This window comes from Sphaerodactylus townsendi, linkage group LG05 (assembly GCF_021028975.2).
Source record: "Sphaerodactylus townsendi isolate TG3544 linkage group LG05, MPM_Stown_v2.3, whole genome shotgun sequence".
In the NCBI taxonomy this organism is placed as follows: domain Eukaryota; kingdom Metazoa; phylum Chordata; class Lepidosauria; order Squamata; family Sphaerodactylidae; genus Sphaerodactylus; species Sphaerodactylus townsendi.
Window position 1 is genome coordinate 15815470 of NC_059429.1, and position 12930 is coordinate 15828399.

A 12930-nucleotide genomic window follows, 5' to 3' on the forward strand; every position below is an offset into this window, starting at 1 on the left:
CCTTGAGCAGAAACAGGTGCAGGTTAGAGAAGCCAATGCCTGTTCCCCTTCAGGTTGAAGGAAAGCGGTCTGGGTAGAACTATACTTCCCAGGAGACCTTTGCGAGGCCCCAAGGTCTCCTGTGAAGTGTGGTTCCCTCAGGCAGACCCCAGCCTGAAAGAGATGAACCACGGTCTCCAGCCTGCACTGTGCTAAAATCACAATGGGGGTGCTGTGGAGTGGGGCGGAAAACACAGAGTGCGCACCGGGCTCAGTATGACCTCTGCCTCCTGGTTACAGCATACTCATGGGAACACTTACATTGGCTATCAGTATGTTCTCAAGGCGCTTGTTTTGACTACATGCATGCAATGTTGGGCCCACCTGCTAAACAGGTCACCTTTCCCATTCATGAGCCTGTTCACTACCTTAGATCCTCCAATAATCACCTCCGCCTTCTAGTTGGGCCCTCCCTTGAAGCTGTCTGATGGGCTATGGCTCACTCATTCGGTGGCACCGCCAAAATACTGGGGCACCCTACCCAACAGATGTACAGAGGACATCCACATTATCAGTTTTATTCAACATAAAAGTGGGGGAGGGGGAGTCTAGCAGCTAATTTTGAAATTTTGTGAGCAGCAGTGCCGTAGTGGTGAAGAGCAGGTGCACTCTAATCTGGAGAACCAAGGTTGATTCCCCGCTCTGCCGCCTGAGCTGTGGAGGCTTATCTGGGGAACTAGATTAGCCTGTGCACTCCAACACATGCCAGCTGTGTGACCTTGGGATAGTCACAGCTCTTCGGGGCTCTTTCAGCCCTACCTACCTCACAGGGTGTTTGTTGTGGGCGGGGGGGGGGGGGGAAAGGAGATTGTAAGCCCCTTTGAGTCTCTTACAGGAGAGAAGGGGGGGCTGTATAAATCCAAACTCTTCTTCTAATTGTCCGTTTTCAGTTTTAATTGTTTGTTAAACGCAAATCGGGGGGGGGGGGGTTGGCAGGATAGGCAACGTATAGACATCTTAACAAACAAATGAAGAAGTCTGACATAACATTAGGTATGGTTTCCTACGAGGGTATAATTGCCTATGTAATGGTGGGAACTATCTTGCTGCCTCTTTTCCTTCTACACAGTTAACTTCTATTGCAGAGGTCTGCAACCTGTGGCTCTCTAGATATTCATGGACTACAAACCCCATCAGCCCCTGCCAGCATGGCCAATTGGCCATGCTGGCAGGGGCTGATGGGAATTGTAGTCCATGAACATCTGGAGAGCTGCAGGTTGCAGACCCCTGTTCTAGTGTGAGCTGGATGCTCAAGCACATGGAAGGTCCATTTGTTTATGTTACTTCATTTGCACTCTGCCTTCCTTCTGCCTAGTGGCTTAATTCTCCCCCTTCTCTATTTCATCCTCACAACAACCCTATAGGGCACATTAGGCTGAGAATATCTGATTGGCCCAAGAACACCCAGCAAGCTTCTATGGCTGAACAGAGATTTGAAACTGGGTCTCCGAGATCCTAGTCTGACAAGTTAGCTCCTTCGCAGTGCTAGCTCTCCAAATCTCTTTCCTACATGCTTGACTGCATGGCCCTAAATAGTTGGTTAAAAGGCTGCTCTAGTATTGTGCCAGAAGGATCCTTCAAGAGATCCATGAGTGACGATGGTTGGTTACACAGGATTCTTTCCAGGAAACACTTGGGCCATTCATGTACTTGTGGTCTGCACTGAACGTACATTACCTTTGGCTTTGATTCTTGATTATACACATGTTTTCCCCTCTTTGGAACGCACCATGATCTTAGATCAGAGAATCCCCGCAGTTTTCAAAACATGTTAAAGTGCAACTTTTTCTCTCCCTTTGCAGGGAAAGCAAAAGAGGTCACTGTGTGTTAAGCTTTCTTTGCATTTTCTCGCTCCTCCGCCAACAGGTCTTCCCCCACCCACAGTTTCACCTGCTCTTCAGGGCACCAATTCAAAACAATCAGAAGGGTTTTATTCTTAAAAAAAATGTTAACGCTGAAGGTCTGTCGATTGAAATTTATATAAAATTTTCATGGTCTAGCAAAGTAACACTAGACCAGGGGCCAGCAACCTGCGGTTCTCCAGATGTGTCTGGACTACAAGTCCCATCAGCCCCTGCCAGCAGGGCCAATTGTTAACTGTGTGGAAGGAAAAGAGGCAGCAAGATAGTTCCCACCATTACATAGGCAATTATACACTGCCATGCTGGCAGGGGCTGATGGGAATTGTAGTCCAGGCACATCTGGAGAGCTGCAGGTTGCAGACCCCTGCACTAGACGAAAGATCTCTCTCTCTTGACCAAAGATCTCTCTCTCTCGCACACAAAAAGGTAGCAGGTGACCTCCCCACATGGAGACTGCAAGGAAAGGACAAGAAAAATGGTGAACCGGCTCAGCTAGGGACACTTAACAGATGGAGAACCCTTGCGTAAACAAAAAACCACTGCGAAGCAAACAGCTCCAGGGTAAGTAGTGCATGCCTAAAGGGCCTTGGTGTAAGGAAGTTTCCCAGCAAGGAAGGTGCTGTAATAATCTTCATTCCTTCTGTAGTAATCTTTAGTTTGGAAATGGAAGAATCAGGCAGAATTGACTGCACAACTGGGTGTGTGCACAGAACAGTCAAAGTACACTTAATAGCCAATGCATGGATGGGGGGAGGCAGAGTTTGTTCTTTGCAAGTGACAGCATCCCCCCCCCCCCTGCAAATGTCACAAGGGGGATAAGCAAAAGCCAGGCACCCCATTGTCCAAAGGATATTTCTTGCAAAAAGCACAAGGCCATTCCTGATGATTTGCAAAGAAATATCTCCCCCTCTCTCCCCGCGGCCAGCCAGCAATGTATAGGGGAATGCACACAGATTGCAGAGACAAATTCAAACCCCACACACCCTACTTACTTTTTGTACAGAAGGATGGCGATGACAATGCAAATGATGAAGACCACCGCCAGGACCGGCCCGATCACCCAGATCAAGCCTTCCTCTCCATCAATCTTGGGCTGTGGGTCAGGGTTGTCTATCTGGAAAGGGTTCGAGAAGGGGCTGGCTGCGTATGTCTGGAAGAGAGATGCAACAGAGCAGGCTGAGAACAGAACTGGGGGAGGAGAGACGACGGCATCGTGTCAGACTGCAAGAGGGAGATGCTGAACCAACAAATGGAACAAACAAACATTAAATCCTTTATTGGCGCAAGCAAAGAGTTTACATAGCACCTAATAAAAGAGAAATACAAATCTGAGAACCAATGGTAACGCACAATTTAAACTTGGGAGATGAAGCACCTGTAGCCTTATAACATATTGTAATTTTTTTTTTTGCTGAACTCAAGTTGTCTTTAACTGCAACTTAGGGGTTTTAACCCTGTCTCATCTTCATTTTCCTCTAAAACGAATGGTTGTGCAGCACAAGAGGATTGCCGTGATAACTGGAGAGTCCTGGGGCACCTTAAAGGCTAACTAATCTGCGGTGGCACAAACTTCTGTGAATGGGATGCATTCTGTAGCCTTATAACATTCTGTAGCCTTATATTCTGTAGCCTTGGGATGCAGCAGATGCTAAGGTAGCTCAGGGGTCTGCAACCTGTGGCTCTCCAGATGTCCATGGACTACAAATCCCATCAGCCCAATTGGGCATGCTGGCAGGGGTTGATGGGAATTGTAGTCCATGAACATCTGGAGAGCCACAGGTTGCAGACCCCTGAGGTAGCTATTCCTCTGAATGGTCACTGGCGATCCTAGTGGGTAAGCCTTTGGGTTTCAGCCCCCCAATCCTGTCTGCAAAAACAACAATTTTGCTGCATCTGTGTATCTCCGCCAGTTTAGGATAACCTTGAGCGGGCCTAATGAAGACAGCTGCAGTCCACCACACTCACTCTCTTCCACGATATTATGAAAGTCTTGGTGGTCTCTGCTACAGCCAGGTGACAGAGGGCCTTTCCCCATTTTTCCCTCTACTGCCGTTGCTGCGCGCTACTCACTGCGCGCGTCATTTCTGGCGTGCGCCCTGGCTTCCCCACGACCCTGCGCACAAAAGGCGCCGTTTTCTCCAGCACCAGGAATGACGTGCGCTGAGGGGGCGCGACAGTGGCAGCATCGGGGCGGCTGCATTGTCGCCGCCCCTGCAGTGGGGAGTGCCCCGGGACCCCGCGCTACTTAAGGAGAGTAGCGCGGGGCTTAAGGTAAGTGGGGAAAGGTCCAGAGAATGCCTGACCCAGACACTGGCAGCCCTAAATTGTGATTTTAAGACGCATTCTGTTTTATACATTTTATCTATTTCGCAAGCCTTCCTGAGTTCTGTACAGAAGATAACGGCGGCTAATGAAGGCTTCAAACAAAACAAATTAACATAAGGTAGTCAGCGTACAGGACTCCATTTGGTTGTAATATCTCATTTCATAGAATCACAAAGGTGGAAGAGACCACAAGGGCCAACACTCCCAACAGACGGCCATCCAACCTCTGTTTAAAAATTTCCAAAGAAGGAGACTCCGCCACACTCCGAGGCAGCATATTCCGCTGCTGAACAGCCCTCACCGTCAGGAAGTCCTTCCTAATATTTAAGTGGAATCTCTTTTCCTGCCCTTTGAATCCAAGTTCTTCATTCTTCCCAAAGCACTTTGATGTCTGAAATCCTTGCACATGCTTTACTCAAGACTCAGTGCTGCATGAAGGGCATTTTACCGGAGGGCTTCTACCTTCCCCCCATCAGTAAAGGGCTACCAAGGTATTTCTACAATTTATCTTCGCCGTACCTCCGAGGTATCTTAATGCTAGCCTGACTGAATTCCCTACCCTCAGCACTCCTGAGCGGCAGATTTCGCCAGATCCCATACCAACAAAGAACGTGTCCCTGCTCACAAAAAGCCATTGAAACAATCGAGCACATCCTCCTAGATTGCGAACTATATGCTTCATTTAGAAGACAATATATAGTCCCATATACTGAGAACTATGCCTATTCATCAGACAAGGTTAAATCTTTCTATCTGCTTTGTGATCAGCCTCCTCAGAGATCCCTAGACATTGCCAAATTCCTGGCGCTGGCACAACAGATTCGCCACAGATTTTAGTTTATTTATCTATTTATTGTTTTAACTGCTGGAAATGTCTGAACCTACTTATTTTAACTTGATTCTCCTCAACCTCTCTGTTGTATTCTAAACTCATGCCAATAAAAGGTTGATGATGATGATGACTCAGTGCTGTTGAACACCCAGGCGACATGCTCCAAGCAGATTCACTTACCAAGATTGCAGTGAGCCTGTGTCTTGTACACTCCCAGTGGGGACTAATCTAGGACATCCTTAGCTACGACTCCAGCACCAGTAGCCATATCCCTCCCCATGTTGCTCGAGCAATAAGCCCCAGGCACCTGGTAAACTTCTCTGGTTAAAGGGCACTTAAAAACAAATCTGATTTTTCGCCCCTGAAAACTACTGGGGCAATGGCTTTGTGATTGTTGCAAAGGCCAGCCAATCTGCACTTTGCACAGCTGGCTAGCACTAGAAACCAAACAATCGGTTGTGCCCAAGGTCAATTCTGCTTGCCTAATCAAACAGGTCTAGATCCATGGACCATTCAAGTGAAGTATGTTTATTTTCACCCTTCCAGGAGTATCTTCCAGGTCATTAAGGTTTATAGAAGCTTTTAAAAAGCAAAACTGGAACAATATCCTCTACTCTCTGAACGCCTGTGGCATCATGGCATGCAAGCAGCCCTGACTAACACAGACAGGGCAAGGAAACTTGATAGAGACCCGCTCTGAGAAAATTTATGCTTATCCAGAGATTTATCCAACCTACTGGGAAGGGATAGGAGTCCAGATCTTCCAGATTTAGGTGTGATGCTTTAAACACCGGTTTTGCTCGCAAATAAAACACGATGACCCGCTGGGCTGCATGCGCCGTGGAAGCACCCAGCACAACCTTTTAGGCTGAGCGCACTGCGCATGAATGCACGAAAGGAGCCGTGGCCTCTTCCACAACCTAGAAATCGCAAGACGAGCTAATCCGCCTGGGAAATCCTTTCCACAGGCATGTCGGCCTAATCCTTTTAATGTTAGACTACAAAAGCAAATATCTAAAAACATAAAAGGCAGGGGGAGAGGCTTCTCCCCCCTGACAACAATAGGGGAGTTAAAACCATGCAAAAAGATTGAAAAAGCAGTAACTCAAGGGGGAAGGAAAAAAATGACAAGCGTATGTTCTGTGTGGGAAAGCCAGGCACTAATCCCCCTTCTACTGAGAAGTTCACTTCATAATAAAGACGCAAATAATATCTTAAGAGCTGCAAGGCTATGCTGGAAACGCTGTCACGGTGTTCAAGCCAACTATACCTGTCCTTTCCAGTACTCAGCTATGAAAACATTTTGCAAAGTTTTTAATGGATCCAGTTTGTACCGACGTTGGCATGTATTGGCTGGTGCCTGTGCGTCAACCAAAAAGCCTACTTTAGAGCAGTTTTCGCCTTTGCAAGTTTTTAAAACTTGAATTTTATTTATTTTCAACATTATCAGCTGCCTCTACCTCATGGAGCTCAAGGGGGCTTACAAGATAAATAAAACAATAGTGACGAAACACATGAAAGACAATAGTTTAAAATCTCAGTTAGGAATACCGATAAATAAAAACTAAATTAGTCAAATGCAGTCCTAAATAAAACTCTTCAACTAGACCACAGGTGTCAAACTCGCGACCCTCCAGATGTTATGGACTACAGTTCCCATCATGATGCTGTCCTTTCCAGTACTCAGCTATGCTGATGCTGGCAGGAGATGATGGGAACTGAAATCCATAACATCTGGAGGGCCACGAGTTTGACACCTCTGAACTAGACCTAAAAACCAAAAGTGAGGGGGCTAGAGGCAACTCCGTAGGGAAGCTGTTCTATAGATGGGGGACTGCTGCCGAAAAGGCAATTTCTCATTTGTCCACCAGGCAACCTCCTTTGATTTGCATGATCAAGAGGGACTCTTCCTTGATCTTAGTACCTGGTTATGAACACATGATTTAGTAAATGAAGAAGAAGAGTTTGGATTTATACCCCACCTTTCTCTTCAGTAAGGAGATACAAGGTGGCTTACAAGCTCCTTTTCCTTCCTCTCCCCACAACAGACACCTGGTGAGGTAGGTGGGGCCGAGAGAGTTCCGAAGAACTGTGACTAGCCCAGGAGTGCGGAAACACATCTGGTTCACCAGATAAACCTCTGCCACTCAGGTGGAGGAGTGGGTAATCAAACCCAGTTTCCCACATTAGAATCCACCTGCTCTTAACACCTACACCACACTGGCTCTCATAAGGTGAAAGATAAATTTTCATGCTACTATCTGGGGGAAACTCCCCCCCCCCCCAAGTTAGCTTGCCTGAAGACTGACAGCCAAGTCAGTGTTCTAATTCACTGACATGTACATCTCTAAGTGTTCTTTCGACATTATGCGTAACTTCAGTTTGGGTAATTCCAGACAAGAGATGGCGGGGTGAGACTTACAGCTTCAGCGTTCCGCAGCACCGCCAAGACGAAAACGACATACTTCTGCCCAGCCTCCAGGGCCTTGTTCTCAAATCCGTCGTAATGCTTCAAGTCCCCGAGGGTGAAGAAGTTGGGCAGGGAGAGAAAGCGGGCGGTGATGTATGGTTTGTGGAGGTCCAGTTGACGGGAGTGACGGAGGCTGCGGCGCTGCAGTCGTGAGATGTCCTGGATCAACTGGGGTGGGGGGTGGGGGGGAGGGAAGAGACCAGTCACCGAACCGGAACCAAATGGAGCTAAAGCCTTCCTGCACCCATCCCGGTTTCACCCAGCTGTGTTCATACGCTTCCAAGTCTTTGCAACACTAAGGACTAGAAACATGCGGGGTTTAAGGATACCGTAGCAAAACATATCTGTAGCCCAGCTAATATGAATATGTTGTCTTCATATGATTAGACACTTGATCAGGAGCAACAATATTTAATCAGCCATGCAACAACCTCATGCCCCCCATTACACCTGGGTATCAATCCCGACATGGGTAAGATGGCCAATTATCTATCACAAATTTCAGATCCCAAACAACGCTGGGTTCTGACTAGAGCCAGATGCAATGTCTTCTCCCCTGCCCTTCTACAAGGTCGGATTGAGAAGCTCCTCCTATCGGACAGAGGATGCCCACATTGTCCTACTGCAGTGGAAACAACTGGAGCATATTGTACGTTACTGTCCAAAATATAATTCACAGAGGGAAGCTCTAGAACATAAGAACATAAGAACTAGCCTGCTGGATCAGACCAGAGTCCATCTAGTCCAGCACTCTGCTACTCACAGTGGCCCACCAGGTGCCTTTGGGAGCTCACGTGGAGGATGTGAAAGCAAGGGCCTTCTGCTGCTGCTGCTCCCGAGCACCTGGTCTGCTAAGGCAATCTGAGATCAAGGAGGATCAAGATTTGTAGCCATAGATCAACTTCTCCTCCATAAATCTGTCCAAGCCCTTTTTAAAGCTATCCTCCATAAATCTCTATTAGCATCAATCATGGGTAAAGCGTCTCCCAAAGTTTGCCTGGTAAAACTATTTAATCGTAATGAGCCTCTGATTTTAGGGAAAACAGCTCACTACTGGTTGCAGGTCATGTCGCGAAGAGGGAATTAATAGCCTATGTTATACCTTTTCTTGTTGGAATTTTATGTAGCCTAAATATGCCTAATAAAGGTCTTTGTACTGATTAGACACAGGGCACCTTACAATTAATAAAGACACTCCTACAGTTCGTGTACCCATTTTCATCTCAGGGAAAAGTCTGGCACACATTTCTTAAGGAGAGATGGGCTTCTGAGAGGGGTGGGTGGGGCAGAACAAAACTTGTGAGGGCAAGACTCCCAGGAACCAGGAGTAGGCATCCTTAAGCCTCAGTCCCAAAGGGCACACTGCATCCTGGAATGTCTTCGGGTCGCGACACACATCAGTCGTTTGGTGCTCGGTCTCTCCCTCTTGCAGAGCATGAAACAATGTGCCTCCCAGACGCCCTCTTTCTGATCACTGAGCAAGTGAGAGGGGAAGCAAGGGCGGCCACCAGGAGACGTCACCGTTAGGCCAAGGTGTGGGAAGTGACCATCGGGAAATCTTGCCAAAGAGCCTTCCCCAAATTTACAGTCGATACTGTCAGGACTGCAACTCCCAACATGCACCGGTTCCCGCCTTTTTCCAAAAAGTGCGGGAAAACAAACTGAGCACGCTCTCCCACCAGCTATTCGGGCCCTGCGGGACCTTGGTGAGTTCCGCAGGGCCTGTAAAACTGAGCTGTTCCACCGGGCTTTTGGAGAGGCTGGCCGCTCCCTGATGGGAGCCCCTTTGGCAAAGCCTTATACTGGCTCCATCTTCTGGCATTACTGCCCCTCCCAGCCTTGGGACCGGGCGCCACTCATAGGGACTCTGTTTTCAGGATTCTGTACGCTGCTATTGATTTTAAGGCTTGTAATTGTGTTTTAAATGATTGTTGGATATTATGTGTTGCGTTGTAAACCGCCAAGAGCCCTCCGGGGATGAGGCGGTCTACGAAATCCAAATAAATAATAATAATAATAATACATTCCACCAGAGCTTCAGAACCAATGGAAGACCAGGAGCTGGGAGGAGGGGAAAAGCTGGTTGGTTGCTGTCTGTTTTTGTAAATAGTTTAAATACTGGAACTGAGAACACGAATCCTCAGTTCCAGCACCCTGTACCCAGGGTGACATATATCAATAAAGTTCTTCTTTTTTTAAGCTGCCTTACGGATACACCCTGGAAGTCCCTTTGGAAGAGGGGAGAAAAGATGAGAGTCTGTCTGGTGGGGAGAGGAGGAGGAGGAGGAGGAGGAAGAGGAAGAGTCCCACGAGATGAAACCCCATCCGTCCATCTTTGCATTTATTTCATTTGCTTCATGTATATCCTGGCTATCTCCCCAACGGGAACACAAAGCAGTTGTTCCTTGCTCTCTTCCATTTTAAAGCGACTTAACATTGCTCTCCTCGCCTCCTTTTTATCCTCACAGCAACCCTGTGAGGTAGGTTAGGTTGAGAGAATGTGACTGGCCCACAGTCACCCAGCAAGTTTCCATGGCAGAGTAGGGGATTCAAACCTGGGTCTCCCAGATCCCAGCGAGACACCCTGTGTCAAACTCATTTGTTACATGAGTTGGCTGGCTCCAGAACAGCACTAGGGGTGGCCCAGACTGGCAAGCCCGCAGCAGGGTGGGGTGACTGCCTTGAGAGGGACTTGCATGCCTGCGAGCCAGCCAGATCGGGAGCAAGGAATGGGGGTTTGCCTCAGCTGGCTTGCAGGGCTGATTAGCCCCCACAAAGGGTCGGATCTGGCCCCCGGGCTGCATGTTGGACACCTCTGCTCTAGCCACTACACCACGCTGGCTCTCTTTTGGGAGTAGGAAGAAAATCTACCTTGTTAAATGAGAAGGGCAGGACGCCAACCCATGTTTTGGAGAAGAAGCAAGCAGTCGTCAAGCGGCACGGCCTTTGGATTATTTGAAGTATCCCAGAGGATGCTGGGATGCAGCTTTTGGTCCTGCATGCCCCATCCCATCCCCACCCCTAGCTGTGGCATGGAGAACGGCAAAATGTCTTTGGCTGCCCAATGGTGGTGTTGGTGTTGGAGGATTAGTTAAAGCAACATTCGCAACCCCTACCCCCTTGCCCCAAAGCCCCCACCTCTTCCAAGTCCATTTCTTCCGGACTGTTGAATGGGTTCTGGAACTGCCCGCTCCTGGATTTCTTTAAAGGGACCACCACAACGTAATAAGCCCTGAAAATCAGAAGTAAAAGAAAACTCAGATGGAGAATGTGGAAAGAAGACATGAAGGTTACAAATGAAACTGATGAATAATAATAAGAAGAGTTTGGATTTATATCCCCCCTTTCTCTCCTGTAATAATAATAATAATAATAATAATAATAATAATAATAATAATAATAATAATAATAATAATAATAATAATAATAATAATAATAATAATAATAATAGTTTGGATTTATATCCCCTCTTTCTCTCCTGCAGGAGACTCAAAGGGGCTTACAATCTCCTTGCCCTTCCCCACTCACAACAAACACCCTGTGAGGTAGGTGGGGCTGAAAGAGCTCCGAGAAGCTGTGACTCGCCCAAGGTCACCCAGCTGGCGTGTGTGGGAGTGCACAGGCTAATCTGAATTCCCCAGAGAAGCCTCCGCAGCTCAGGCGGCAGAGCGGAGAATCAAACCCGGTTCCTCCAGATTAGATACACGAGCTCTTAACCTCCTACGCCACTGTGGGCAACTAAGCATTGTAAGAAATAGGGAAGCAGCCAGTCGAAACTTATTCTCTGCACAGAGAGCCCCCTCTTGCCTCCACGACACCTAGCACTAATGATTATTATTCGTGTTATTTCATTTTTTTCTATATCTCTTAAAATAACATTTTATTAATTTTTAACAATTACAACACAACTAACGAGACACAATACAACATGCAGTAGTGAACCAGTTGCTCTAAATTACGTGGATAACACTACTTGACTTCCCGCCCGTAACTCATTGTTAAAGTTATCCATAGTATGATATTTTCTCCATTAAGATCGAGACCAGCAAACTTTAAAACTATTCTGATTAATATTCTATTTCCACACAGAATACAAGCATACCTATATTATAACCTTATCTCCCTAACTTTGTTCTCAGAATTGAAGGCAATTATACAAAATTCCCCAGTCCCTCCTAAGTCTTCTAACCCACAAATTATATAATTAAGACTGTTATCTGACATTATTCTTAATTAGCATTCCAGTCAATTTTATGAACTTTCATCTTCAATTCAGCTACTCCAACAGCTAGATGTTATTAAGCAAAGTCCTTATAGTTTTTCTTGTAGAATTCCATGGCACTGCTGCAGAGGTGATTCTCTGTTGCTGTCTTTTATAAGTAAAGAGGAATACTTCCCATTTAAGCCATGAAAACCTTATCTGGTGGGGGGCACTCCCTGCGGGGGGGGGGGCACAGGGTGAGGGGACATGAGCCAGGTCTGCCAAGCTGCTGCATGTTCGTGCCTTCTGGCCAGACCCTGGGCTGTAGAGTCAGTAGAGCCTTGGACCTTAGACACACAGAGAGTGAACGCACCCTGCCGTGGCCCCACCCTTACGTACTGCACAGAAGAGTCCGAGCTCTTTGCGTCCACCAGGTTCACCATCACGTTGCCGTCCATATCGTGACCAAAGGTCACCTCCGGCTTCTTGCTCAACAGGTTGGCTGCGGTCCGGGCATCCACATTTTGCTGGAGACCCCCCATGGTATTCCCGCGGTTGGTCAGGATGAACCGGTAGTGAGTCTGGGGCTTCAAGTTTACGATTAGCTTTTTGGTTGCCCGGCCATCCACCTCGATGTCTTTGCCACCGTTGTCGTACTGGATCTAAAAGAGCCGGAAGAAAAGAAAAGGGAGAAGGAGGGAGAATGGAGAGGCAGGGTGAGGAGACCGTCGGGAGTTCTTTAGTTTAGACACCTCCAGCTTTTTCAATCGAGTAACTGATTCCTTTTAACTATTTGGAAATGAAACCAACTAAAGACTGTCAAACACGCAGGCTGCAAAACACTGGAATGGAATTGCACGCCTCCCTTTCTGCATGGCCACCAATCAATTCAGAAACTCGTACCAGCGCATTTAAAACCGCTTCTCTGTTTTTCACACTTGTATGTCGGCAGCAACAGAAAGACTGAGAGACATTTTCAGAGGTACATTGTGAATTGACGAAGTCAAAGTCCTCTGAGGTCCCGGGGCTGATCGGCAAGCAAACCCTGAGTTACTTCTGATCGACCAAACGCCCGACCGGGAGGAAATGACGTCAGCCACTGGGATGCGAGGCATGTCACCACTTGCAAAGAAGTGGTGTGATTGGAGAGTTTCAGCCTTTTTGTAATTCTGAACTTCATTATTTTTTGGTAGGTGAGAAA

At 47.3% G+C, this 12930-nt stretch overlaps 1 protein-coding gene across 1 annotated transcript in view; it reads right to left on the reverse strand.

Moving 5' to 3' along the window:
• Positions 1 to 12930, reverse strand: part of PTPRS (protein tyrosine phosphatase receptor type S) — a 362151-nt gene that overhangs the window by 63765 nt on the left and 285456 nt on the right. Inside the window, 4 exon segments of the mRNA XM_048496069.1 lie at positions 2894 to 3051; positions 7481 to 7696; positions 10667 to 10760; positions 12129 to 12391. Of these exon segments, the coding sequence (XP_048352026.1) occupies positions 2894 to 3051; positions 7481 to 7696; positions 10667 to 10760; positions 12129 to 12391 (731 nt within the window).